The 26,765-nt window shown below is 44.1% G+C and overlaps 1 protein-coding gene across 5 annotated transcripts; it reads left to right on the forward strand.

Annotated features, from left to right (window-relative positions):
• The first annotated feature begins 687 nt into the window (after positions 1 to 687).
• Positions 688 to 20,972, forward strand: LOC117013420 (keratin-associated protein 4-3-like). Of its 5 annotated transcripts, XM_033090563.1 has the most exons (3): positions 688 to 1,179; positions 7,494 to 7,934; positions 14,251 to 14,703. In XM_033090563.1, exons 1-3 carry the CDS (start codon positions 688 to 690, stop codon positions 14,701 to 14,703), a joined length of 1,386 nt encoding a protein of 461 aa, XP_032946454.1. The 5 variants fall into 5 exon arrangements, with proteins under 5 accessions (XP_032946454.1, XP_032946457.1, XP_032946459.1 ...); XM_033090566.1 differs by lacking the exons at positions 7,494 to 7,934; positions 14,251 to 14,703 and having other exon boundaries at positions 688 to 919; positions 1,004 to 1,206; XM_033090568.1 differs by lacking the exons at positions 688 to 1,179; positions 14,251 to 14,703 and having other exon boundaries at positions 7,428 to 7,732; positions 7,832 to 7,961.
• The last annotated feature ends 5,793 nt before the right edge of the window (positions 20,973 to 26,765 follow it).

The following is a 26,765-nucleotide window of genomic DNA, read 5'->3' on the forward strand; positions in this document are numbered from 1 at the left end:
CCTTTGGGAAAGGACTGGAGAGATCAGTAACACATACCCTTTTGTGGCCCTTTGTCTTGGGCGACTGGTCTTTTCTTCAATAGGTTATAGGTCTGAGAATTGGCTCAGGTCTGGAACTGGGTGAGGGGGTCATGACTTTGCATTGGGATCACTGACCTCAGCCTTTAGCTCACTTATTCTTAAGCTTTTTTAAATACAAGTGCATGCGAGTGTGTGTGTGCGCACACACACACACACACGGCTGTCTTATTGGTCACCTACATGTCCTATTCTGAGGGACACCGTACTCTATTGCCCATGTTGATAGATCCCAGTGGGTCACACGCTGTGCTGGGCTAACACATGCACCATCTAGAGGCGGAAACCACGTGACTGCTTCCTTGGAGGAAGCTAACTCAAGAGAGACACAGAAGGAGTGATTCAGGAGGAGCTGAAGGGATGAATCCTAACACCACAGGACAAGGAAACTGTTTTGCATTCATCTTGAAAAGGTGAACCAGGAAAACAAACTTGGCTAATTTGATAATCACCGGTTTATTAGGGCAAACAGTGACAAGGAAAGAGCACTGCACCTGATGACAGCAGCCCCTCACCAGGGTATAAAAGGCGACCGGGGGCAAGCAGACATCCAAACCTTCCAAACCCACCTTCCTGAAAACCCACCCAGACTCTCCACCCTCTGACACCATGGTCAACTCCTGTTGTGGCTCCGTCTGCTCTGACCAGGGCTGTGGCCAAGGCTGCTGCCAGGAGACCTGCTGCCGCCCCAGCTGCTGCCAGACCACCTGCTGCAGGACCACCTGCTGCCGCCCCAGCTGCTGTGTGTCCAGCTGCTGCCGCCCCAGCTGCTGTGGTTCCTGCTGCTGCAGGCCCACCTGCTGCATCTCCAGCTGCTGCCGCCCCACCTGCTGCAGGCCCACCTGCTGCATCTCCAGCTGCTGCCAGCCCTGCTGCCGCCCCACCTGCTGCAGGCCCACATGCTGCATCTCCAGCTGCTGCCAGCCCTGCTGCCGCCCCAGCTGCTGTGGCTCCAGCTGCTGCCAGACATGCTGCCGCCCCACCTGCTGCATTTCTAGTTGCTGCCGCCCCTCCTGCTGTGGCTCCAGCTGCTGCAGGCCCACCTGCTGCATCTCCAGCTGCTGCCGCCCCTCCTGCTGCCAGACCACCTGCTGCCGCCCAGTCTGCTCTAGTGGTTCTTGCTGCTGATGGCCCTGACCTGCACTCACCTGGTTTTCGTCAACCCACCTTCTTGATGTGGTTCCAGTGAACTGAGTCAGGAGAGGCCGACTGCAAAACTTCACTTCCAACTGATTTTTCAACTGACTTTGGCCTTTAAATTTACTGTCCCCACCCCCCACCACGTTTCTATCAATCTCCCAAATGGATAGAAAGCATGAATTTTCCCTGAAATCTGTCACCCAACACATCCCCCCAATTGATGCCTGTGTTCTCTGCCAGATTTTCTCACATGGAGATGTTCCCAAATCTTGAATAAATCTTAATTTTCCAGGCATACAAATATGAGAGCATCATGTCTTATTATTTTTCCTTCTTGACTTGCCATCCTTAGCTGCCAAACGTTCCGTTGTTCTCTGCGGAGGTCAGATGATAGCAGGTGATTTCAGGATTTCCACCTCTATTTCCTTTGCGTCCTTGTGCTACGGTTATGTAGAAAGAAGGTTTGTACAGCAAGCCTCTGGAACTCCGCCTGAGGTCTTTCTCCTGATGACGGAGCAGGTTCCGAGCATGCCAGAAGTCGAGAGTTAACATCAGTAGGGGCAATGGTTGGGCGTTGGTGGTGAATGCTCCAGCTTCTTTCCTGCAAGCGGGGGCGAGTTGTGCCAGTCTCCAGAGCTCCTCAGGGGGACTGAACCCCATCTGCTTATAAGAGGAACCTGCTCCTCAAACCATTCAGTACTGGCTTCCATCCCTTGCCCAGATCACTTTCAGGGTTACTAACAGCACTCTTCGAGTCCTGTCACAAGTAAACTACTTGATCTCAACCCCTGTTTTAGGGTCTGTTCCTGAGGGCACCCCATCTCAGACAGCAGTGTTCCAGCTCTCATCACCAGGGCCCTTCAAAACATTTTTCATATATTATGAATGGTAGCCAACTGTCAGTGTCAACTCAGATCCAGTAACAAACAACATCTAAATATAGGGGTATCCCAGTTTCCCCTGAGGAAATGGCTGTAGATTCCTTTGGGAAAGGACTGGAGCAATCGCTAGTATATATACTTGTTGTGGTTCTTTGTCCTGGACGACTGGCCTCTCCTTCCATGGATCAATGTGTTGTAAGTCAGAGAACCGGCCTAGTTCTGAAAACTGGGTGAGGGGTCATGATTTTCCATTAGAATCACTCACCTCAGTCTTTTGCTCATTTATTCTCAAGCATTGTCATACACACACACACACACAACTGTCTTATTGGTCACCTACATGTACTATTCTGAGGGACACCGTGCTCTATTGTCCATGTTGATAGATCCCGGTGGGTCACACATCATTCTGCCCCAGTTATCTTTCCAAACTTGCTGCCCATCACATAATTATACCCACTTGACTTCTTATAGTTCAATGCTGCCATCTGGCCTCTGCTATTCAGGGATTTTACCATCCGCATCACTGCTACGGAGCTCGGTTCTGTACGGTACTCCCTACCGCAAGCTCTAACTTTAGAGAACAGACACTACCGTATTGCTGAATGATGCTGCTGACCTCCTTACCGGTTCATTCCCTATTACCTTAGTACATACTGTACCCCCTGAGCCCTCCTAGGGAACAGTGGCGATCACTTGGGTTTTCTCTCCTTATGATTAGAACTATTGTAGCATATCCACTTCTCTGCTCCTTTTGATCTCTCTTCATCTCTGTGTTGTGTGATGCTAGACAAGATAAAGTTGTCATAAAGATGCAATGAGATGAAGGTACCTGGTCGACAAATAAGGCCTTGCTCCCTTTTAGCCTCCATTAGCCTCATTTTACATTTTATCTTGAAATACCTATATATACACAGTAACCTGGGGGAAAAATACTACAGCAAAGTCCCATGTACACTACCTCCCATTTCCTTCAATTGTCACATCGTATATAATTATAGTACATATCAAAACTTAAAAACTGACATTAGTACAATCCACAGGACTGGTTCAGATTTTACCAGTATTACATGTACTCGTGTGTGTGTGTGTGTGTGCTGTGTAGTTCTATGCAGTATTATCATGTGTTCTCTATAGATTTGTGTAACCACCCTGGCAATCAAGATACAGAACTGTTCAGTCTCCGTAAGGGTCCTCCTTCGTAGCCACGTCCACTCCCTCCCACTCATCATCCATTACTGCTGGCTGCCACTACTCTGCTCTCCATCTCTGTGGTTTTATTTCTAGTATGTTCTACAAATGGAATCTTCCAGTGTGTAACCTTTGGTCATTGGCTTTTCGCACTCGGCATCATTCCCTTGAGATCATGCAAGTTGTTCAGTATATCAGTAGCTCTTCCTTTTCATTGACGAGCAGTATTCCACAGCATGAATGTATTACAGTTTGATGTGTTCAGCCATTCACCTGTGAAGGACGTCTGGGTTATTTCAAGTTCAGAGTAAGTGAGTGAGTGAGTGAGTGAGTGAGTGAGTAGTTAGTATTTTGAAATAGTTATTGAGGTTTGCTACTTGCTGGCGAACACTTTATAGTTGCAAGACATACTGTCTAACTTGAATACTCTTCAATTTAGTAAGTTTGTATCTATTTTCTTTATCCCTTATTCCTTATGGCTTTTTAAAGTTGCATCATAAACCCATCTATTTTCTTTTTGAACTAAAGGGTTCCAATATTTAGTCTTACCTACAAGAAAATTACTCTCTCCTTCTGGGAATCCAAATGTCACTTTTTTTGATAATCACGAAGTTTATGTCTCAGTTAAATTTTGAAAGGCAGACAGGCATGAAGCAGGTAAAATATGTTGCTACAAGAGTAGAAATACAGGTCATATTTATCTCTGTGGCCTACTTAGTTATGTTCAACTTTTAGGGGACGCTGGTGGACTCAACACTAACCAAGAAATATAGCTGTAAAGGAAAATAAATTTCCCAAAGTTCTATATCTCTTTCCTAAGTCATAATGTGTCTCAGCAAGATTATCACTAGGGCATGTATGGCAGGGTATTTTGTTTTGAGTGAACACAAAGGAACATTGACTACATCCTATAAGAGTAAGTACTGTTAAAATTGTGTTTTTACATGACAAAATCTGAGAACAGTTATAAATTTTAAAATATAAAAAGAAACATAGATATGAAAACAATGAGTAATCAAGGAAAACAGAATTTTTTAAACAGTCCTACATTCATGGATTTGTAGAACTGAAAGTCACATTAGAGACCCTCCAACACAATGACTTTCAGGAAGATGTGCCTCTGAATGGAGTCCAGAAATAGACCTAAAAACCCACAGGAATTAAGTGCCGGATAAAGGTGGCAGTTTAATCACTATGAAAATAAGGACTATTATAAAAATGGTATAGGACAGCTAGTTAACTTCTGGATAAAGAAAGGAGGAAAGGAAAGGAAAGAGAGATACTACTTCATTCATTTAACCAAAGTAAATTTCATTTGTATGAAAAGTCAAGATAAACGTAAAGCTGTTAAAGTACTAGAAGAAATTATGAGAAATTTTCAAACATAATCTTAAGCTCACCCTAAATAACACTCACACAAATACACACACACACACACACACACACACACACACTGTGAAGAAAAAATATGTACACAATTAATATAAATAAAAATTATAGAGTCCCCTATCATAGGCAGACCCCCATCATAAGGCCTCTTAGGGGACATTCTTTTACTAAAATGTAAGGGCTTATGAAATTCTTAAAGTTGTTTTCAGACTTCATAATGGGGCTTTCTAGGGCCTTTGACCCCACAACACCTTGAAATCTGCTTTTGTTCCCTCATCTTACTGTGACAAAAGAAGCAGCTCGGGACCTTTCTAATAAAATGCTGTATCTGGGCTCAGCCCAGAACTGTAGACTCAGAACACCAGCCAGACCTGCTGGGAAGTAGAGGTTCAATCAGGAGTATAGGCTATTATCCTCCTGGTTATGTCAACCCGGAAATTAGGGCCAGCGCGAAATAGAAAATGGCCAGGAATAAAAAAGCATCATAAGGAGTTTGGTTTATTAGACTTATAAGTCACTTAAGGTAGAAAGGGATCCTCCAAACCATTTTATCCAATCTCCTTCATCTGGTTCTTGATGCTTCCTCTGGAACAAGCTGACACTAAACCCCTCCGTGACTGTCTATAGAAACAGCTATTCCATTGAACATCCTCACCATGGTGAGTCAACTTTGTTTCTTTCTATGAGCCACCCACTCATCCTGTATCAGTCCATTATAGTAATTTGGGACAAATCAATCTCTTACATACAGCAACCGTATGACTAGCTTATTAGTGTTTCAAAAAATGAGGGGTACCACTAGTTGAAATGTTTGTATACATTTTTCTGCTTGGAAGTTAAGAAAACCTGGGAGAAAAAAGGATACTTCCTGTAAAATTCTGTTTTTGTACTATGTTATTCCAAATAAATATCAGTTTCAACTGTAGAATGGTTTGGGGGTAGTAGCCATTCCTGTCTCGGACTAGTCATCCTGAGAAAAGCACCAAGGACATCCCAATTTGGTTGGGAGTCTCCTCACAAAATATGAAAATGAGTAATAAAATATGAGTCTTTTCATCAAAATATTTGGAGGCCATGAAGTGAGGAAAGATTGAATATGTTGAATGAGAGAATCAGGGTTTAAATGCTTTAGACATCGTTACACAAGGGAATAAATCTAACACGATGAAAAGTCAGAGCCTTTCTTAGATTTAGATGAATAGTTATTAATGCTACATGGCGCGGACACTGGAGAGGAGTGACTAGATCTACATTTCGTGGGAGAACTGATTCGAGCGACCCACATACCCTAAAGTTATTCCCTCTCAGCACCTCTTCCCCAGGTATAACATCATAAAATGAGCCATGTGATTCCTGGTATCAGGTAGAAGAGATTGAGAACTGCTGGTCTATATCTGTGCACTGCATCTCTATAACAAAGGTTGAAGACCTTTGTAATGAAAAAGACAGGTGTTTCACATGATATTATTAACTTCAGTATACGTCCACACTTACTGCCAACCAGTAATGGCAGGAGCCATTAAACCCTGAATTACACCCTGAATGCCAACACTAATACCTTAATGGAAGTGAATATTATTGAGCATTTAAAAAAAGAAAAGAACAGGAAATCTGGCCCATGCCAACAACATGAATGGACCTGGAAGCCATTACGCTAAGTGAAATAAGTCAGTCAGAAAAGGACAAATCCTGCATGATTCCACTTACACAAGCTATTCAATAAACTCAGAGAGGCATATAATAAAATGTTGGTTTCCAGGGACTGTGGGGAGTAGGAAACGGGTAGTTGTTGTTCAATGGGTATAAAGTTACAATTATAGCAGATGAGTAAGTTCCCCAGATCTGCTATACAACGTTGTACCTATAGTTTACAAGACGATATAGTGGACTTAAAAACTTACGAAGGTAAGTCTTATGTGAATGTTCTTACCACAAAAAAGTGGGTCACAAAAAAATCTTTTGTAGGTGATGGATATGTTTATTGCCTTAATTGTGGTGTGATGGTTATACAGTGTATGCATAAGTCCAATTTCATCAACATGTGTACAGTAGACATGAGTTATCTTTGTGTGTGTATTAAGTATACCTCAGTAAAGCCGAGGGCAAAGAAGAAACATCAAAATTTCATGACGTAGTTTTCCTCCTTAGAACAGTTATTGGTTTACCATCAGGAAGTCTAGATGGGTCATGACTCAGAGGAAGGAGGGGAAAAAGTCCTCAAAGTCTTCTTATTCTCATGCCCATGATGCCCTGTTTCACACTCAAAACTTCTCTGCCCACCTGACCCACAATGAATGAACCATTAGACTAAATGCAGTTTTATCCTCCCAAATCACCAACAGGAATGTGGGTCTATTAGAATCCTTATCACCCAAGGGGATACACGCTGTGCTGGGCTAACACATGCACCATCTAGAGGCGGAAACCACGTGACTGCTTCCTTGGAGGAAGCTAACTCAAGAGAGACACAGAAGGAGTGATTCAGGAAGAGCTGAAGGGATGAATCCTAACACCGCAGGACAAGGAAACTGTTTTCCATTCATCTTGAAAAGGTGAACCAGGAAAACAAACTTGGCTAATTTGATAATCACCGGTTTATTAGGACAAACAGTGACAAGAAAGGAGCACTGCACCTGATGACAGCAGCCCCTCAGCAGGGTATAAAAGGGCACCGGGGGCAAGCAGACCTCCAAACCTTCCAAACCCACCTTCCTGAAAACCCACCCAGACCCTCCACCCTCTGACACCATGGTCAACTCCTGTTGTGGCTCCGTCTGCTCTGACCAGGGCTGTGGCCAAGGCTGCTGCCAGGAGACCTGCTGCCGCCCCAGCTGCTGCCAGACCACCTGCTGCAGGACCACCTGCTGCCGCCCCAGCTGCTGTGTGTCCAGCTGCTGCCGCCCCAGCTGCTGTGTGTCCACCTGCTGCCGCCCCAGCTGCTGCATCTCTAGCTGCTGTCGCCCCAGCTGCTGCCAGACCACCTGTTGCAGGCCCAGCTGCTGTGGCTCCAGCTGCTGCCAGCCCTGCTACCGCCCCACCTGCTGCAGGCCCACGTGCTGCATCTCCAGCTGCTGCCAGCCCTGCTGCCGCCCCAGCTGCTGTGGCTCCAGCTGCTGCCAGACATGCTGCCGCCCCACCTGCTGCATTTCTAGTTGCTGCCGCCCCTCCTGCTGTGGCTCCAGCTGCTGCCGCCCCTCCTGCTGCATCTCCAGCTGCTGCCGCCCCTCCTGCTGCCAGACCACCTGCTGCCGCCCAGTCTGCTCTAGTGGTTCTTGCTGCTGATGGCCCTGACCTGCACTCACCTGGTTTTCGTCAACCCACCTTCTTGATGTGGTTCCAGTGAACTGAGTCAGGAGAGGCCAACTGCAAAACTTCACTTCCAACTGATTTTTCAACTGACTTTGGCCTTTAAATTTACTGTCCCCCCCCACCATGTTACAATCAATCTCCCAAATGGATAGAAAGCATGAATTTTCCCTGAAATCTGTCACCCAACACATCCCCCCAATTGATGCCTGTGTTCTCTGCCAGATTTTCTCACATGGAGATGTTCCCAAATCTTGAATAAATCTTAATTTTCCAGGCATACAAATATGAGAGCATCATGTCTTATTATTTTTCCTTCTTGACTTGCCATCCTTAGCTGCCAAACGTTCCGTTGTTCTCTGCGGAGGTCAGACGATAGCAGGTGATTTCAGGATTTCCACCTCTATTTCCTCTGCGTCCTTGTGCTACGGTTATGTAGAAAGATGGTTTGTACAGCAAGCCTCTGGAACTCCGCCTGAGGTCTTTCTCCTGATGATGGAGCAGGTTCCGGGCATGCCAGAAGTCGAGAGTTAACATCAGTAGGGGCAATGGTTGGGTGTTGGTGGTGAATGCTCCAGCTTCTTTCCTGCAAGCGGGGGCGAGTTGTGCCAGTCTCCAGAGCTCCTCAGGGGGACTGAACCCCATCTGCTTATAAGAGGAACCTGCTCCTCAAACCATTCAGTACTGGCTTCCATCCCTTGCCCAGATCACTTTCAGGGTTACTAACAGCACTCTTCGAGTCCTGTCACAAGTAAACTACTTGATCTCAACCCCTGTTTTAGGGTCTGTTCCTGAGGGCACCCCATCTCAGACAGCAGTGTTCCAGCTCTCATCACCAGGGCCCTTCAAAACATTTTTCATATATTATGAATGGTAGCCAACTGTCAGTGTCAACTCAGATCCAGTAACAAACAACATCCAAATATAGGGGTATCCCAGTTTCCCCTGAGGAAATGGCTGTAGATTCCTTTGGGAAAGGACTGGAGCAATCGCTAGTCTATATACTTGGTGTGGTTCTTTGTCCTGGACGACTGGCCTCTCCTTCCATGGATCAATGTGTTGTAAGTCAGAGAACCGGCCTAGTTCTGAAAACTGGGTGAGGGGTCATGATTTTCCATTAGAATCACTCACCTCAGTCTTTTGCTCATTTATTCTCAAGCATTGTCATACACACACACACACACAACTGTCTTATTGGTCACCTACATGTACTATTCTGAGGGACACCGTGCTCTATTGTCCATGTTGATAGATCCCGGTGGGTCACACATCATTCTGCCCCAGTTATCTTTCCAAACTTGCTGCCCATCACATAATTATACCCACTTGACTTCTTATAGTTCAATGCTGCCATCTGGCCTCTGCTATTCAGGGATTTTACCATCCGCATTACTGCTACGGAGCTCGGTTCTGTACGGTACTCCCTACTGCAAGCTCTAACTTTAGAGAACAGACACTACCGTATTGCTGAATGATGCTGCTGACCTCCTTACCGGTTCATTCCCTATTACCTTAGTGCATACTGTACCCCCTGAGCCCTCCTAGGGAACAGTGGCGATCACTTGGGTTTTCTCTCCTTATGATTAGAACTATTGTAGCATATCCACTTCTCTGCTCCTTTTGATCTCTCTTCATCTCTGTGTTGTGTGATGCTAGATAAGATAAAGTTGTCATAAAGATGTAATGAGATGAAGGTACCTGGTCGACAAATAAAGCCTTGCTCCCTTTTAGCCTCCATTAGCCTCATTTTACATTTTATCTTGAAATACCTATATATACACAGTAACCTGGGGGAAAAAAACCACAGCAAAGTCCCATGTACACTACCTCCCATTTCCTTCAATTGTCACATCGTATATAATTATAGTACATATCAAAACTTAAAAACTGACATTAGTACAATCCACAGGACTGGTTCAGATTTTACCAGTATTACATGTACTCGTGTGTGTGTGTGTGTGTGTGTGTGTGTGTGTGTGTGCTGTGCAGTTCTATGCAGTATTATCATGTGTTCTCTATAGATTTGTGTAACCACCCTGGCAATCAAGATACAGAACTGTTCAGTCTCCGTAAGGGTCCTCCTTCGTAGCCACGTCCACTCCCTCCCACTCATCATCCATTACTGCTGCTACCACTACTCTGCTCTCCATCTCTGTGGTTTTATTTCTAGTATGTTCTACAAATGGAATCTTCCAGTGTGTAACCTTTGGTCATTGGCTTTTTGCACTCGGCATCATTCCCTTGAGATCATGCAAGTTGTTCAGTACATCAGTAGCTCTTCCTTTTCATTGATGAGCAGTATTCCACAGCATGAATGTATTACAGTTTGATGTGTTCAGCCATTCACCTGTGAAGGACGTCTGGGTTATTTCAAGTTCAGAGTAAGTGAGTGAGTGAGTGAGTGAGTGAGTAGTTAGTATTTTGAAATAGTTATTGAGGTTTGCTACTTGCTGGCGAACACTTTATAGTTGCAAGACATACTGTCTAACTTGAATACTCTTCAATTTAGTAAGTTTGTATCTATTTTCTTTATCCCTTATTCCTTATGGCTTTTTAAAGTTGCATCATAAACCCATCTATTTTCTTTTTGAACTAAAGGGTTCCAATATTTAGTCTTACCTACAAGAAAATTACTCTCTCCTTCTGGGAATCCAAATGTCACTTTTTTGATAATCACGAAGTTTATGTCTCAGTTAAATTTTGAAAGGCAGACAGGCATGAAGCAGGTAAAATATGTTGCTACAAGAGTAGAAATACAGGTCATATTTATCTCTGTGGCCTACTTAGTTATGTTCAACTTTTAGGGGACGCTGGTGGACTCAACACTAACCAAGAAATATAGCTGTAAAGGAAAATAAATTTCCCAAAGTTCTATATCTCTTTCCTAAGTCATAATGTGTCTCAGCAAGATTATCACTAGGGCATGTATGGCAGGGTATTTTGTTTTGAGTGAACACAAAGGAACATTGACTACATCCTATAAGAGTAAGTACTGTTAAAATTGTGTTTTTACATGACAAAATCTGAGAACAGTTATAAATTTTAAAATATAAAAAGAAACATAGATATGAAAACAATGAGTAATCAAGGAAAACAGAATTTTTTAAACAGTCCTACATTCATGGATTTGTAGAACTGAAAGTCACATTAGAGACCCTCCAACACAATGACTTTCAGGAAGATGTGCCTCTGAATGGAGTCCAGAAATAGACCTAAAAACCCACAGGAATTAAGTGCCGGATAAAGGTGGCAGTTTAATCACTATGAAAATAAGGACTATTATAAAAATGGTATAGGACAGCTAGTTAACTTCTGGATAAAGAAAGGAGGAAAGGAAAGGAAAGAGAGATACTACTTCATTCATTTAACCAAAGTAAATTTCATTTGTATGAAAAGTCAAGATAAACGTAAAGCTGTTAAAGTACTAGAAGAAATTATGAGAAATTTTCAAACATAATCTTAAGCTCACCCTAAATAACACTCACACAAATACACACACACACACACACACACACTGTTAAGAAAAAATATGTACACAATTAATATAAATAAAAATTATAGAGTCTCCTATCATAGGCAGACCCCCATCATAAGGGCTCTTAGGGGACATTCTTTTACTAAAATGTAAGGGCTTATGAAATTCTTAAAGTTGTTTTCAGACTTCATAATGGGGCTTTCTAGGGCCTTTGACCCCACAACAACTTGAAATCTGCTTTTGTTCCCTCATCTTACTGTGACAAAAGAAGCAGCTCGGGACCTTTCTAATAAAATGCTGTATCTGGGCTCAGCCCAGAGCTGTAGACTCAGAACACCAGCCAGACCTGCTGGGAAGTGGAGGTTCAATCAGGAGTATAGGCTATTATCCTCCTGGTTATGTCAACCCGGAAATTAGGGCCAGCGCAGAAATAGAAAATGGCCAGGAATAAAAAAGCATCATAAGGAGTTTGGTTTATTAGACTTATAAGTCACTTAAGGTAGAAAGGGATCCTCCAAACCATTTTATCCAATCTCCTTCATCTGGTTCTTGATGCTTCCTCTGGAACAAGCTGACACTAAACCCCTCCGTGACTGTCTATAGAAACAGCTATTCCATTGAACATCCTCACCATGGTGAGTCAACTTTGTTTCTTTCTATGAGCCACCCACTCATCCTGTATCAGTCCATTATAGTAATTTGGGACAAATCAATCTCTTACATACAGCAACCATATGACTAGCTTATTAGTGTTTCAAAAAATGAGGGGTACCACTAGTTGAAATGTTTGTATACATTTTTCTGCTTGGAAGTTAAGAAAACCTGGGAGAAAAAAAGGATACTTCCTGTAAAATTCTGTTTCTGTACTATGTTATTCCAAATAAATATCAGTTTCAACTGTAGAATGGTTTGGGGGTAGTAGCCATTCCTGTCTCGGACTTGTCATCCTGAGAAAAGCACCAAGGACATCCCAATTTGGTTGAGAGTCTCCTCATAAAATATGAAAATGAGTAATAAAATATGAGTCTTTTCATCAAAATATTTGGAGGCCATGAAGTGAGGAAAGATTGAATATGTTGAATGAGAGAATCAGGGTTTAAATGCTTTAGACATCGTTACACAAGAGAATAAATCTAACACGATGAAAAGTCAGAGCCTTTCTTAGATCTAGATGAATAGTTATTAATGCTACATGGCGCGGACACTGGAGAGGAGTGACTAGATCTACATTTCGTGGGAGAACTGATTCGAGCGACCCACATACCCTAAAGTTATTCCCTCTCAGCACCTCTTCCCCAGGTATAACATCATAAAATGAGCCATGTGATTCCTGGTATCAGGTAGAAGAGATTGAGAACTGCTGGTCTATATCTGTGCACTGCATCTCTATAACAAAGGTTGAAGACCTTTGTAATGAAAAAGACAGGTGTTTCACATGATATTATTAACTTCAGTATACGTCCACACTTACTGCCAACCAGTAATGGCAGGAACCATTAAACCCTGAATTACACCCTGAATGCCAACACTAATACCTTAATGGAAGTGAATATTATTGAGCATTTAAAAAAAGAAAAGAACAGGAAATCTGGCCCATGCCAACAACATGAATGGACCTGGAAGCCATTACGCTCAGTGAAATAAGTCAGTCAGAAAAGGACAAATCCTGCATGATTCCACTTACACAAGCTATTCAATAAACTCAGAGAGGCATATAATAAAACGTTGGTTTCCAGGGACTGTGGGGAGTAGGAAACGGGTAGTTGTTGTTCAATGGGTATAAAGTTACAATTATAGCAGATGAGTAAGTTCCCCAGATCTGCTATACAACGTTGTACCTATAGTTTACAAGACGATATAGTGGACTTAAAAACTTACGAAGGTAAGTCTTATGTGAATGTTCTTACCACAAAAAAGTGGGTCACAAAAAAATCTTTTGTAGGTGATGGATATGTTTATTGCCTTAATTGTGGTGTGATGGTTATACAGTGTATGCATAAGTCCAATTTCATCAACATGTGTACAGTAGACATGAGTTATCTTTGTGTGTGTATTAAGTATACCTCAGTAAAGCCGAGGGCAAAGAGGAAACATCAAAATATCATGACGTAGTTTTCCTCCTTAGAACAGTTATTGGTTTACCATCAGGAAGTCTAGATGGGTCATGACTCAGAGGAAGGAGGGGAAAAAATCCTCAAAGTCTTCTTATTCTCATGCCCATGTTGCCCTGTTTCACACTCAAAACTTCTCTGCCCACCTGACCCCCAATGAATGAACCATCAGACTAAATGCAGTTTTATCCTCCCAAATCACCAACAGGAATGTGGGTCTATTAGAATCCTTATCACCCAAGGGGATACACGCTCGCTGTGCTAACACATGCACCATCTAGAGGCGGAAACCACGTGACTGCTTCCTTGGAGGAAGCTAACTCAAGAGAGACACAGAAGGAGTGATTCAGGAAGAGCTGAAGGGATGAATCCTAACACCGCAGGACAAGGAAACTGTTTTCCATTCATCTTGAAAAGGTGAACCAGGAAAACAAACTTAGCTAATTTGATAATCACCGGTTTATTAGGACAAACAGTGACAAGGAAGGAGCACTGCACCTGATGACAGCAGCCCCTCAGCAGGGTATAAAAGGGCACCGGGGGCAAGCAGACCTCCAAACCTTCCAAACCCACCTTCCTGAAAACCCACCCAGACCCTCCATCCTCTGACACCATGGTCAACTCCTGTTGTGGCTCCGTCTGCTCTGACCAGGGCTGTGGCCAAGGCTGCTGCCAGGAGACCTGCTGCCGCCCCAGCTGCTGCCAGACCACCTGCTGCAGGACCACCTGCTGCCGCCCCAGCTGCTGTGTGTCCAGCTGCTGCTGCCCCAGCTGCTGTGGTTCCTGCTGCTGCAGGCCCACCTGCTGCATCTCCAGCTGCTGCCGCCCCACCTGCTGCAGGCCCACCTGCTGCATCTCCAGCTGCTGCCAGCCCTGCTGCCACCCCACCTGCTGCAGGCCCACGTGCTGCATCTCCAGCTGCTGCCAGCCCTGCTGCCGCCCCAGCTGCTGTGGCTCCAGCTGCTGCCAGACATGCTGCCGCCCCACCTGCTGCATTTCTAGTTGCTGCCGCCCCTCCTGCTGTGGCTCCAGCTGCTGCCGCCCCTCCTGCTGCATCTCCAGCTGCTGCCGCCCCTCCTGCTGCCAGACCACCTGCTGCCGCCCAGTCTGCTCTAGTGGTTCTTGCTGCTGATGGCCCTGACCTGCACTCACCTGGTTTTCGTCAACCCACCTTCTTGATGTGGTTCCAGTGAACTGAGTCAGGAGAGGCCGACTGCAAAACTTCACTTCCAACTGATTTTTCAACTGACTTTGGCCTTTAAATTTACTGTCCCCCCCCCCACCACGTTACTATCAATCTCCCAAATGGATAGAAAGCATGAATTTTCCCTGAAATCTGTTACCCAATACATCCCCCCAATTGATGCCTGTGTTCTCTGCCAGATTTTCTCACATGGAGATGTTCCCAAATCTTGAATAAATCTTAATTTTCCAGGCATACAAATATGAGAGCATCATGTCTTATTATTTTTCCTTCCTGACTTGCCATCCTTAGCTGCCAAGCGTTCCGTTGTTCTCTGCGGAGATCAGACGATAGCAGGTGATTTCAGGATTTCCACCTCTATTTCCTCTGCGTCCTTGTGCTACGGTTATGTAGAAAGATGGTTTGTACAGCAAGCCTCTGGAACACCGCCTGAGGTCTTTCTCCCGATGACGGAGCAGGTTCCGGGCATGCCAGAAGTCGAGAGTTAACATCAGTAGGGGCAATGGTTGGGTGTTGGTGGTGAATGCTCCAGCTTCTTTCCTGCAAGCGGGGGCGAGTTGTGCCAGTCTCCAGAGCTCCTCAGGGGGACTGAACCCCATCTGCTTATAAGAGGAACCTGCTCCTCAAACCATTCAGTACTGGCTTCCATCCCTTGCCCAGATCACTTTCAGAGTTACTAACAGCACTCTTCGAGTCCTGTCACAAGTAAACTACTTGATCTCAACCCCTGTTTTAGGGTCTGTTCCTGAGGGCACCCCATCTCAGACAGCAGTGTTCCAGCTCTCATCACCAGGGCCCTTCAAAACATTTTTCATATATTATGAATGGTAGCCAACTGTCAGTGTCAACTCAGATCCAGTAACAAACAACATCCAAATATAGGGGTATCCCAGTTTCCCCTGAGGAAATGGCTGTAGATTCCTTTGGGGGAAAGGACTGGAGCAATCGCTAGTATATATACTTGTTGTGGTTCTTTGTCCTGGACGACTGGCCTCTCCTTCCATGGATCAATGTGTTGTAAGTCAGAGAACCGGCCTAGTTCTGAAAACTGGGTGAGGGGTCATGATTTTCCATTAGAATCACTCACCTCAGTCTTTTGCTCATTTATTCTCAAGCATTGTCATACACACACACACACACACAACTGTCTTTTTGGTCACCTACATGTACTATTCTGAGGGACACCGTGCTCTATTGTCCATGTTGATAGATCCCGGTGGGTCACACATCATTCTGCCCCAGTTATCTTTCCAAACTTGCTGCCCATCACATAATTATACCCACTTGACTTCTTATAGTTCAATGCTGCCATCTGGCCTCTGCTATTCAGGGATTTTACCATCCGCATTACTGCTACGGAGCTCGGTTCTGTACGGTACTCCCTACTGCAAGCTCTAACTTTAGAGAACAGACACTACCGTATTGCTGAATGATGCTGCTGACCTCCTTACCGGTTCATTCCCTATTACCTTAGTACATACTGTACCCCCTGAGCCCTCCTAGGGACATAGCCAGCTGGGTTTTCTGGTCTTATGACTAGAACTATTCTATCATATCCACTTCTCTGGACCCTTTGATCCCTTCATCCTCATCTCTGTGTTGAGTGGTACTGGATCAATCTGTACCAGTTATCTATGGTTGTGTAATATCACCTCAAAATCTAGCAGCTTAAAATGGCACATATTTACTATCTCACAGTTTTTGTCGATCAGGAATCCAAGTACAGCTTATCTGGCCCTCTATTTTGTAATGCTTTATAAAGCTGCAATCAAGGGGTTAGCTAGTGTCTTATCTAAAGTCTTGACTTGGGAAAAATCCACTTCCAAGTTCACTTAATGTGGTTGTTGACAGGATTCAATTCCTCGAGGGCCATCGGAGTGAGAGCCTCAGTTCCTTGCTGGTTGTTGAATGGAGACTGTGCTCAGTGCTTTCCAGCACAGATCTCTCCCACACAGCAGCTCTCTTCATCAAAGCCAGTGAGAGAAAGTTGGCTAGCAAGATGGAAGTCACAATCTTTTGTAACTTAATCACTTGAGGCTGCCATATGCTGTTGGTGAGAAGCAAGTTACTCACAGGGAGAGAATTCTGTAAGACCATGAAACCGAGAGGTAGAAATCACTGGGCCTTCTTAGAGGCTGCCTACCACCCCCTTACATAATACTGAGTGAAAGATTAAAACACATAATATAAATAGGAAGACTCATTTATACAAAATTCAAAACATATAATACTATATTGCTTAGGATGCATACGTAGGTGGTAAAACTATAAAGAAAATCAATGAAAAGATTACTTTAAAAATCAGGATCGTGGTTATCTGTAGGGAGGAAGGAGCGAGACGTGGTCAAGAGATGACACATCAAGGGCCCTCTTGGTGACAGCAACGCTCTATTTCTTGACTTGGGCGTTGGGTATATGGATGTTTGCTTCGTAAATATTTATTATATTATTCATGTGTATTTTATATACTTTTCAGTAGTCCCCCTATATCTGCTGTTTTGCTTTCTGTGGTTTCAGTTACCTGCGGTACACCATGGTCCAAAAATAGTAAATGGAAAATTCCAGAAACAAACAATTCATAAGTTTTAAATTGCATGCCATTTTGAGTAGCTTGATGAATTCTCGCATCTTCTCACTCCATCCTGCCGAGGATGTAAGTCATACCTTTGTCCAGAGTATCCATGCTGTGTACACTACCGACCAGTTAGTCACTTAGGCATCTCAGTTCTCGGATCAGCTGTCATGGCATTGACTGTGTTCACGTCAACCTTATGTGTAATAATGGCCTCCAAGTGGAAGAGCAGTGATGCAGGCAACTCAGATATGGCAAAGAGAAGCTGTAAAGTGGTTCTTCTACATGAAAAAGGGGAAGTTCTTGACTTAAGAAGAAAAGAATAAAATGTATGCTCAGGTTGCTAAGATCTACAGTACGAATGGATATTCTATTCATGAAAGGGTGAAGAAGGAGAAAGAAATTAGGCCTAGTTTGCTGTAAGGAGAACCTCAGGATATTTTGAGGACCCCAAGAAGAGAGAAATTTCCCCAAATCTATAGGTATTGCAGGCAAAGCCTAATGGCAAGTATCTGGCTTGCTTCTTACCCTTGAAAGGCTGTTAGAAGTTCAATCTGAAGATTCCTTATGAAAAATTTCAGCAACACATTTTTAAAAGAACATATATGATCCATTGCTATTCTTGCCTCTCTTATATAAATAAGCAGGCCAAATTTAATAAGACTAGACTTGTTATGAGAATGAATTAGTTTTACTATAATTATTTTTGGTAAAAATGGAGGTGAATGTAAAGAGAAAAATGTTTCAGTAGAAACTATAATACACACTTGTAGAGATTATCTTCTAGTGCTATTCATTGTCTTTTCAGATTTTGTTTTCCAAAATTATTCTAGTTTCCCCATGTCTGGCTACGACGCTCTGAACTAATGTTCCCAATTTTCTCCAATCATTTATGATTTGTAATCATTGAAAACTAAAACATTCCTTTCCCCCTAAGCCCTGCACTTGATATAAACTTCAGAGAAATTGCCATGAAAGCTCATGTTTAGACAATTTTCTTTGTGCCATTTGCTATGTAGGCCACTCAGAAAGTTTACCTTAACACCTGATGACATCATCTGAGACATTCAAACAACAAAAGATACTTTGACGACTCCATCTAGAAATCTCTTCCCTCAAAACGCTGCCCTCCGGACTCAGGATGGGTTTATAGTCCGCTCTAGACATTAAACTTCGTTTTTCTTTTCTTTCCATAGAAATGCTTTATCATATACCTGATTTCTCGCACGATGTAGGCCTAACTTTGGAAGCCCACCTGCATCACCCACCTGCTGAAATAAGACACAACTATTTAACTGAACCGACCTATTCTCAGGACTGAGAGACTGGTTCAATGAGATATAAAGGAATCTATCAAATTAGCTTCTGGATTGTGAAACTCCTTGGGGAACTTTCAAAGGCAGGACTGTAGGGGAACAGAATTTGCCACCCCAAAATATTTCTCTTTGGTGTAAGTCATATTTTAGGATACAGTGGACAAAGGAGAAGCTCTGAAAACCAAGTAGAAATTACCCTTTTGTAAGAGACATTTACATGTATAAGAAAAACCTCCATTTGTAAAGGTGTCTCCCTCTCTGTCCCAAGAAGACGGAGATGATTCAATTTCTAGACAATCTTATCAAAGGAAAAGGTAGGACTTAACTCCGCACAACAGCCTTACCCTTGTTTATTGTGCTTTTCCTGGCAACCTCCCCTAACTGACTCCCCACCCCCAACACCTTCTTTTGACTTTAGCTAACGATGGCATTTAAAGTAAAGGTACTAATACCTGCTAAGTACCTGGCTGCCTGCCACTTGCAAAGGTTAAAAATCAAGAGACATGGTTGGTGGAAAGAAAAGCAGGTTTATTCCCAATGCCGGCATCCCGGGAGGATGGCAGACTCCCGTCCAAAGGCCATCTCCCCATTTCTAGAACAGGCAGATGGTTTTAGATACACGAGAAGAACAAAGGAAACAGGGAGTCAGGCAGGCAGGTCTAAGGGCTGACATCCTTCCTGGGGTCTGGTCTGTTTGAAGTTAATGTTATCTCTGGACTCCGGACGGTTGGACCACTGCAGCTTGAGGCTTTATGTGTGTTCCGGTGTCTGGGAGCCTGAGGATTAAAAACTTGCTCTTTCCAGGTTAGGATGTTGTTAATTCAATGGATTGACGAGGTATGGGTAGTCTTGAGAAAGGGAACAAAACAGAGTTCTTCAGTTAATCAGTAAGGGGAGAAACAAAGAAAAAATAGCTGAATATCAGGGTGGACCTAACTGCAAACTAGCTAGGTTTAATTACAGGTGGCGAGATAGGGGTCTGTGCATTGAGTCAAACTGCAAACTAGCTAAGTCTAACTGCATTATTGATTCACTGAATTTCACCCTTACAGTATCTGCCGTCTCGGGGAGTAACTCAGCGCCTGAGTCTCTCCCACGTGTACAGGAGCTGTACACGTTATTAAACTGTTGTTTAGGTTTCCCCTGTTGATCAGTTGTTGTCAAGTTAATTCTTAGACCAGCCTGAAGAACCTAGAAGGGTAGAGGAGCAATGTTTCCTCCCTGACACGACTTGGACTCAGGCATGGATTCAGTTTGTTACTGTAAACATACCAGTATCATGCCCCTCACCCCAGAAATAAGTCCCATTCAAAGAATAGCCAAAGAAACAAAACTGAAGAGTGAGAGCGTACTGACCCCAATGAGGCCATCAGGAACTCCACCATGTGACCTGATTCTGAACAAAGCAGGAACGATGCTGTCAGTGTGACCCTCTTCCTTATATCTGAAAAAGTTCCTATGAGTTATTCAATTAAGAAACACATTCAACACTTATTTTCTAAAGATTCATAATATTTAAAGAGAAACTTCCTCCTTGACAACTCCCCAGTGGCTATGGAAAACAACATAAACAAGGAAAGTCCTGCTTATTGGTCCCAATATTGGGGTCCAGGGTATAAAAGCCCCAGAACAGAAGGAGACATCAGAATCTGAGAAACTCACCTCTGAACAGAAACTCACCCTCCACCCCTGACACCATGTGCTGCTCCCCTTGCTGCCAGCCCACCTGCTGTGGGTCCAGCTGTTGTGGGTCAGGCTGCTGCCAGCCCTGCTGCCGCCCCACCTGCTGTCAGACCACCTGCTGTAGGACCACCTGCTGCCGTCCCTGCTGCCGTCCCTGCTGTGTGTCCAGCTGCTGCCAGCCCTGCTGCCGTCCCTGCTGTGTGTCCAGCTGCTGCCAACCCTGCTGCCGTCCCTGCTGTGTGTCCAGCTGCTGCCAGCCCTGCTGCCGCCCTTGCTGTGTGAGCAGCTGCTGCCAGCCTTGCTGCCGCCCAACTTGCTGCCAGACCACCTGTTGTAGGACCACCTGCTGCCGCCCTTGCTGTGTGTCCAGCTGCTGCCAGCCATGCTGCCGTCCCTGCTGTGTGAGCAGCTGCTACCAGCCCAGCTGCTGTGGGTCCAGCTGCTGCCAGCCCTGCTGCCAGCCTTGCTGTGTGAGCAGCTGCTGCCAGCCATGCTGCCGTCCCTGCTGTGTAAGCAGCTGCTGCCAGCCCTGCTGCCGCCCAACTTGCTGCCAGACCACCTGCTGTAGGACTACCTGCTGCCGTCCCTGCTGTGTGTCCAGCTGCTGCCAGCCTTGTTCCTGCTGATAACCTCCCCAAAGGACAACCACCTGCACACGACTCCTTCTGTTAACTGACTTGCCATTTTGGAAACATTCACTTCCTAGACTTTACTGACACCCAGTAAGTGCTACCATAATTCCGTGACTCATCTGCCTGATAAAAGCTTCTGAATCAGCTTGCTGGAGTGCAGAGGTCTCCCCACTTCTCTTCCTCCCGTGTATGTGGTCATGTGTCAGCTTCATGCATCCTCAGTACGGAGTTACGGTCTGGCTTTGACTCTGAAGTCAGGATCTTTACCCTTTCTCACTGTGTAACTTAGAAAAAACAAATCCTTGTAACTGTTCCATAGGTTTTCTGCAACTGTTGATAATCTTCACAACCATTTTTCTTTTTCAAGGTACTCATGATTCTTGTATTCTGCTTTCTTCTTTTCATGATCACCTTGCATTGGTTCCCTAGATGCAGGAGTCTTATCTATATTTCTCAATAAATCCTGTACCATCATGCATCCCATATTGTATTTTGTTTTATTGTACAGCATTCCTGATGTAAGAGTTTATGCACATGTTGTGTACCACATGCATTCTGAGCCTCATACAGTCTCCCCAAAATAATTATCTCCATTCTTCCTACGAGAACATTTCACGGGGTAATGTTACACAGCTGACGGATAGACTCACACCCAAGACTGTGTCTTCTGTTCCTGCTCAATGGCACTTACATTCCTATCTCAAAAAAGTTAGAAAATCCCTGCGGCTGAGCACCAGCAAGATGTTCATTTGAGGGCCGGCCCGGTGGCTCAGGCGGTTAGAGCTCCATGCTCCTAACTCCGAAGGCTGCCGGTTCGATTCCCACATGGGCCAGTGAGCTCTCAACCACAAGGTTGCCAGTTCAATTCCTCGAGTCCCGCAAGGGATGGTGGGCTCCGCCCCCTGCAACTAAAAATTGAACAGGGCACCTTGAGCTGAGCTGCCGCTGAGCTCCCGGATGGCTCAGTTGGTTGGAATGCGTCCTTTGAACCACGAGGTTGCTGGTTCGACTCCCGCAAGGGATGGTGGGCTGAGCCCCCTGCAACTAGCAATGGCAACTGGACCTGGAGCTGAGCTGCACCCTCCACAACTAAGACTGAAAGGACAACAACTTGACTTGGAAAAATGGCCTGGAAGTACACACTCTTCCCCAATAAAGTTCTGTTCCCTTTCCCCAATAAAAAATCTTTAAAAAAGAAAAAGATGTTCATCTGAGTTTCTTCTTTAACAATGGAAATGATGTTCTCTTGTATGTGTAAGCAGGTAACGTCTGTTTACAATGTTCCCCCGAAGTCCGTGTCCCACACCTCAGCTCCTGCAGCGACATGTTAGGGCAGCAGGGGCTGCGTTGTGGAGTTCTCGTGTGAACAGGATCCTCTCCTGTCTCAGGCACTGTCCAGCCACTCACACTTGCTTTCGTCTGCATCCAAAATTTGTGAGCATCCAGTGTGTCCTCACGAGGAAGAGCCTCCTCGAAAGAGATCTGTTCTTTGCTATCATGTAAATCAAATTCTTGTACGGCCTCCTTCTCCTGAGTACCTATTGACTAGACTAAAAAGGGATTAAGTAATTTCCTTCAAAACATTCTATGTTCCCCAACTTTAAGGCAGTTTGTCACTCTGACCAAAATAGTATTAAGAAAATTTAGTAAGAACAAAGCTGGGGCCTGAGAAACTCTGCATGGGTATGTATGACTTTAGTAATCCATAATATCTCAACCTTCTAAGGAAACAGAACAATCTCCTGTGTTTTTGTGAGTCAACTATGAAGCATTTGAGAGAAATAAAAATTTGTGTTTCCGGGGAAAGCAGAAGAATGTGAGAAAGAAGAAAAGTGGAAGAGCTTGTGCATTCATAGTGGTCACGGTAAACAGCAGGCTGGCGATTTGGGTCTGGAACTAACAATGCTGCCCAGGCATTCATGGAGATAAGACTTGATACAGGCTTTGAGAGAAATAGAAGAGTTTGGGACTGGAGTCACCTCCTTGGAAGTGGTAGCGGTACCTCTGATGAACTAACGCACCACCACCTCCTGAGACCGTGTACATGGAATGCTCTAAGAGATGGCCAAGACCAAACGTGCTGACTGCTGTTCCTTGCTGGGTGAATAACAAATTTTGGGGGGGTGGCCTACTATTTGTTAGGTATTCACTAAATGCTTTATGTACATATCTTTCACTCAAAGAAATTTTCAAGGCTGGTATGAATGTTCCCATTTCAGAGATGAAGAAATTGCGACTAAGGCAGTAAAGTAATGTCATAGTGTGGTTTCTCCCAGAAGTTACTTTGAAGAAAAGATTCAAGTGAATGTAGTTTATTTGGAACGTGTAGGTCGCACTGGTTGGAGAGTGTGGAGGTGATACAGGAAAGAGACACTGTTAAGCCAGTATCACAATGGGCAGCTGAAGCTTATACCTAAGGGAACATATTAGAAATGATGTAAAACACACCCTTTAGGATTCCCCTCATTGAGCAGGGAGGAAGCTGAGTCTGTATAAAGCAACCCTCCGGACGCACTGGTTGAGTGTTTTTCTCAGTGTGACAGCACAGGTACCATGACTTTCTGCTGTTGCAAGAAAAGAGCCCTTAGACATAAAGATGCAGATCTGGCTGCTAGAAATTGGCCTGAACACACTAAGATTCAACATATGTGGATGGGGTGTTCAAAACCTCATCTACCTTCTGTGATTGTCTCCACTCAAATCCAATATTGGGTTCTTCAGTTGATGGACAAACACAGCTTCTAGAAGAAGAGGAAGGAAAGGGAAGAAAAGGAAAGGAAGAAGAACAAGAAAATGGCAGCAGAGGAGGAGGGAGAAGAGGAGCAAGAAGAGGAGGGAAACAGGGAAGGAGAGAGGAAGAAAAAGGAAGGAAGAAAGGAAGGAAAGAAAGAAAAAGTCTCAGGGTGCTGCTTCTGCCTCTACCCCCTGGCGTCGGTTCTGCTGTGCTAAATATGGAAGAGATTGTGCTAAACATCCTCTACCCAGGTGCCTGTGATAGAATTGGGCCACACAGGGGGGTAGGTTCCTCCAGAGAGATCCCTGTAGTGGCCGAGAGTCAGTCAGGCTTTTGTGGGGAAACAGACTTGGACTCAGCATGGATTCAGCTGTCACCGCGAACATATCAGCCCCATGCCCATCACCACAGGGATACTTCCCATCTAAGTCAGCTGGAGAAACAAAACTGGGGAGGACACGTGCACTGACCCTCATGAGGCATCAGGAACCATCTCATATGACCAGAGTGTGAGCAAAGGAGAACATTGCTGATGACGTGAGCACCTTCCTTTTATCTGAAAACATTTCTATGAATTATTCTCAATTACAAAACACATTAAATACTTGTTTTCTGAAGATTCATATCACTTAGGGACCAGCTTCCTTTTTATAACTCCCCCAATGAATATGGAAAACAATATAAAAAACAACAGGGAAAGTCCTGCTTATTGGTCCAGACTTTGGGAGGTACCATGTATAAAGTCCCAGAACAGAAGGGATCATCAGGTTCTGAAAAGTTCACCACTGAACAGGAGTCCGTGCTCCATCCCTGGCACCATGACTCATGTTGCTCCCCTTGCTGCCAGCCCACCTGCTGTGGGTCCCGCTGTTGTGTGTCCAGCTGCTGTCAGCCTTCCTGCTAAGGATCCTTCCAACCATGGAATCTTGTGACACAGACTAACGTGACAAACAACTTGTCGCCTCTTTAGTTACTGCCACAAGCTCCATCACCAGGCTTTACCAAAATCCAGCATGCTGCCACCATCTTTCTGTTAGCCATATGCTTGTTTAAAAGGTTCTGTGAGTTAAGTATGGTAAGATGCAGTCCACTTCTGTCTGATTTTGTTTGTCTTTATTTGCTCCTGATGTCTGTGAGAGCTGCAGGTCTTACTTAGGTCTCCTTGGCCTACAGTCATCGTGTCCGCTTTGCAAACATGATCACCACTTTCCCTCTAAGTAACCTAAAGCACAAATCATTATGTAGGCTTCTTAGGTTTCTTCCATATGTACTAGTTTTTTGTAGTCATTTTTTTCTAATGCACTCATTATTCTTCTGTTTTATTTCACTCTTTTTATGATCACTTTGCATCGTCTTCCCAGCTGTGGGAAGCTTCTCTGGTTCCTTCCCAATAAAGTCTTTGCTATCTTCCAGCCTATGCTGTAATTTTGCTTTTTGTGCAGCATTTACTTTCGAGCCCTTCCATTCATGTTTCATTTCACGAGTGTTATCTATTCTGAGCCTGACAGTGACCCCTAAATGAGCAGAGCCAAGACGATCACCTCCCTTTTACAGATGCATAAAGGTCACTTGGCTGGTTATGGACCGAGTCTGGTCAAGGGCTAGGGTGGGTCTCTGATTCTAGCTCTGAGATCTTACATTTGCAGCTCGCTACAAGCACAAAGAAAACAGTGGTCTGGTCACTGGGAAGATGTGGGCTTTCGTTGTCTGTGTACCTTTGAGAGGAAACCTTTCCATATGCAGATCATTTTTCTCTCACACGTGTGTTCTTCCACCTATTTCCAAAACCTCAAGTCAGCCCTCACGTTAACAGTGTGACCACGCATGTGTAGCCCAGTGGGCTGGTTTTAAGAGCCACACTGCATGTTTAAGATCCGTTGTATTCCTGGCGCTGTGCTAGCACTTAAGCCAGAGGCTTATGTAAAGACAACTGTTCTTTGATGTCAGGGGTTGGCATTCTGGGACGGCCTCTTTCATCAGGCCACATAGAGTGTGGAATATAAAAAAGGGATCAAGTGAAACACATACCCTCGGCCGTATTTCATGGGACCCTACATTTTCAGTCCATTTTTTTCTCTTAACCAGAATATTGTCACGGAAATTAAGTGTGGACACAGTCCTGGGAATCTGAGCTAACCGCATCATGAAAGCTTTACCTTTGAGCCATTCCACAGACTCTACAAAACACCATTCTGAGTTTTATGGGCTCAGAAGCTAAAGCACGCATCAAACCCAGACGTACCTGGTATTCTCTAAAGAGACTGCCTGGTTCATAACAGGGGAAGAAGATAAGTTGAGGTAGTAATATTTGTTGATTTTATTTAGATATTGGTCAAAATCAGTGTTCCTCAACCTTGGCACTAGTGACGTTTTGGGCCAGATGCTGCTTTGTTGATGGGGTACACGTGCCCTGTCATGGCCATCAAGGGATGTTTAGCAGCATCCTGGCTTCCACCCACTAGATGCCAGTAGCACCCCTTCCTAGTTGTGTCATACAGAGCCAAGATGGGTGGGGAAAGTGGATAAATGTAAAAAACACAAGAATCAAATCGATAGAGGAATTGTCTAAATGTATAGAATTGGATAATAAAACGTGACATCAAAACTCATGGGATGCAGCCCAAGCAATGTTTTGAGGATAATTTATATGTTTCTATCTTTATATTAGAAGAGAAGAAAATCTCAAAATTAATGAATTAAATGCTTCACTTAAGAAATTAGGTGAAAAGTATAGCATTGGCCCCCCACATAGAAGAAAATGAATACTTAAAAAAAAAAAGAGTGGAAATTAGTAAAACAGAAAACAAAGAAGAAGTAGTGATTTCAACAAAGCCAAAAGTTTTGTCTTTTAAAAAGTGAACAAAATAGATAAAACTCTGGGAATTTTGATCAGCTAAAATGATACAAGACAAAATTCAGTAATATCATGAAAAAAAAGTTGGGTATGAAATATGGATAAAACAGATTTTTAAATTATATTAATTATTTGTTGCTGTAACTATTTATTACTAAAGAACAGCTATTTACTATTTTTCATGAGCTGACTGCCCAGT

The sequence above is a fragment of the Rhinolophus ferrumequinum genome, chromosome 21 (genome assembly GCF_004115265.2).
Source record: "Rhinolophus ferrumequinum isolate MPI-CBG mRhiFer1 chromosome 21, mRhiFer1_v1.p, whole genome shotgun sequence".
In the NCBI taxonomy this organism is placed as follows: domain Eukaryota; kingdom Metazoa; phylum Chordata; class Mammalia; order Chiroptera; family Rhinolophidae; genus Rhinolophus; species Rhinolophus ferrumequinum.

Coding starts and splice junctions, on each gene's coding strand:
- LOC117013420 (XM_033090563.1), top strand. CDS start 688: ATGGTCAACTCCTGTTGTGGCTCCGTCTGCTCTGACCAGGGCTGTGGC. Junction 1,180..7,493: donor AGACCACCTGCTGCCGCCCA/GTCTGCTCTAGT, acceptor TGCTGCCAGGAG/ACCTGCTGCCGCCCCAGCTG. Junction 7,935..14,250: donor AGACCACCTGCTGCCGCCCA/GTCTGCTCTAGT, acceptor TGCTGCCAGGAG/ACCTGCTGCCGCCCCAGCTG.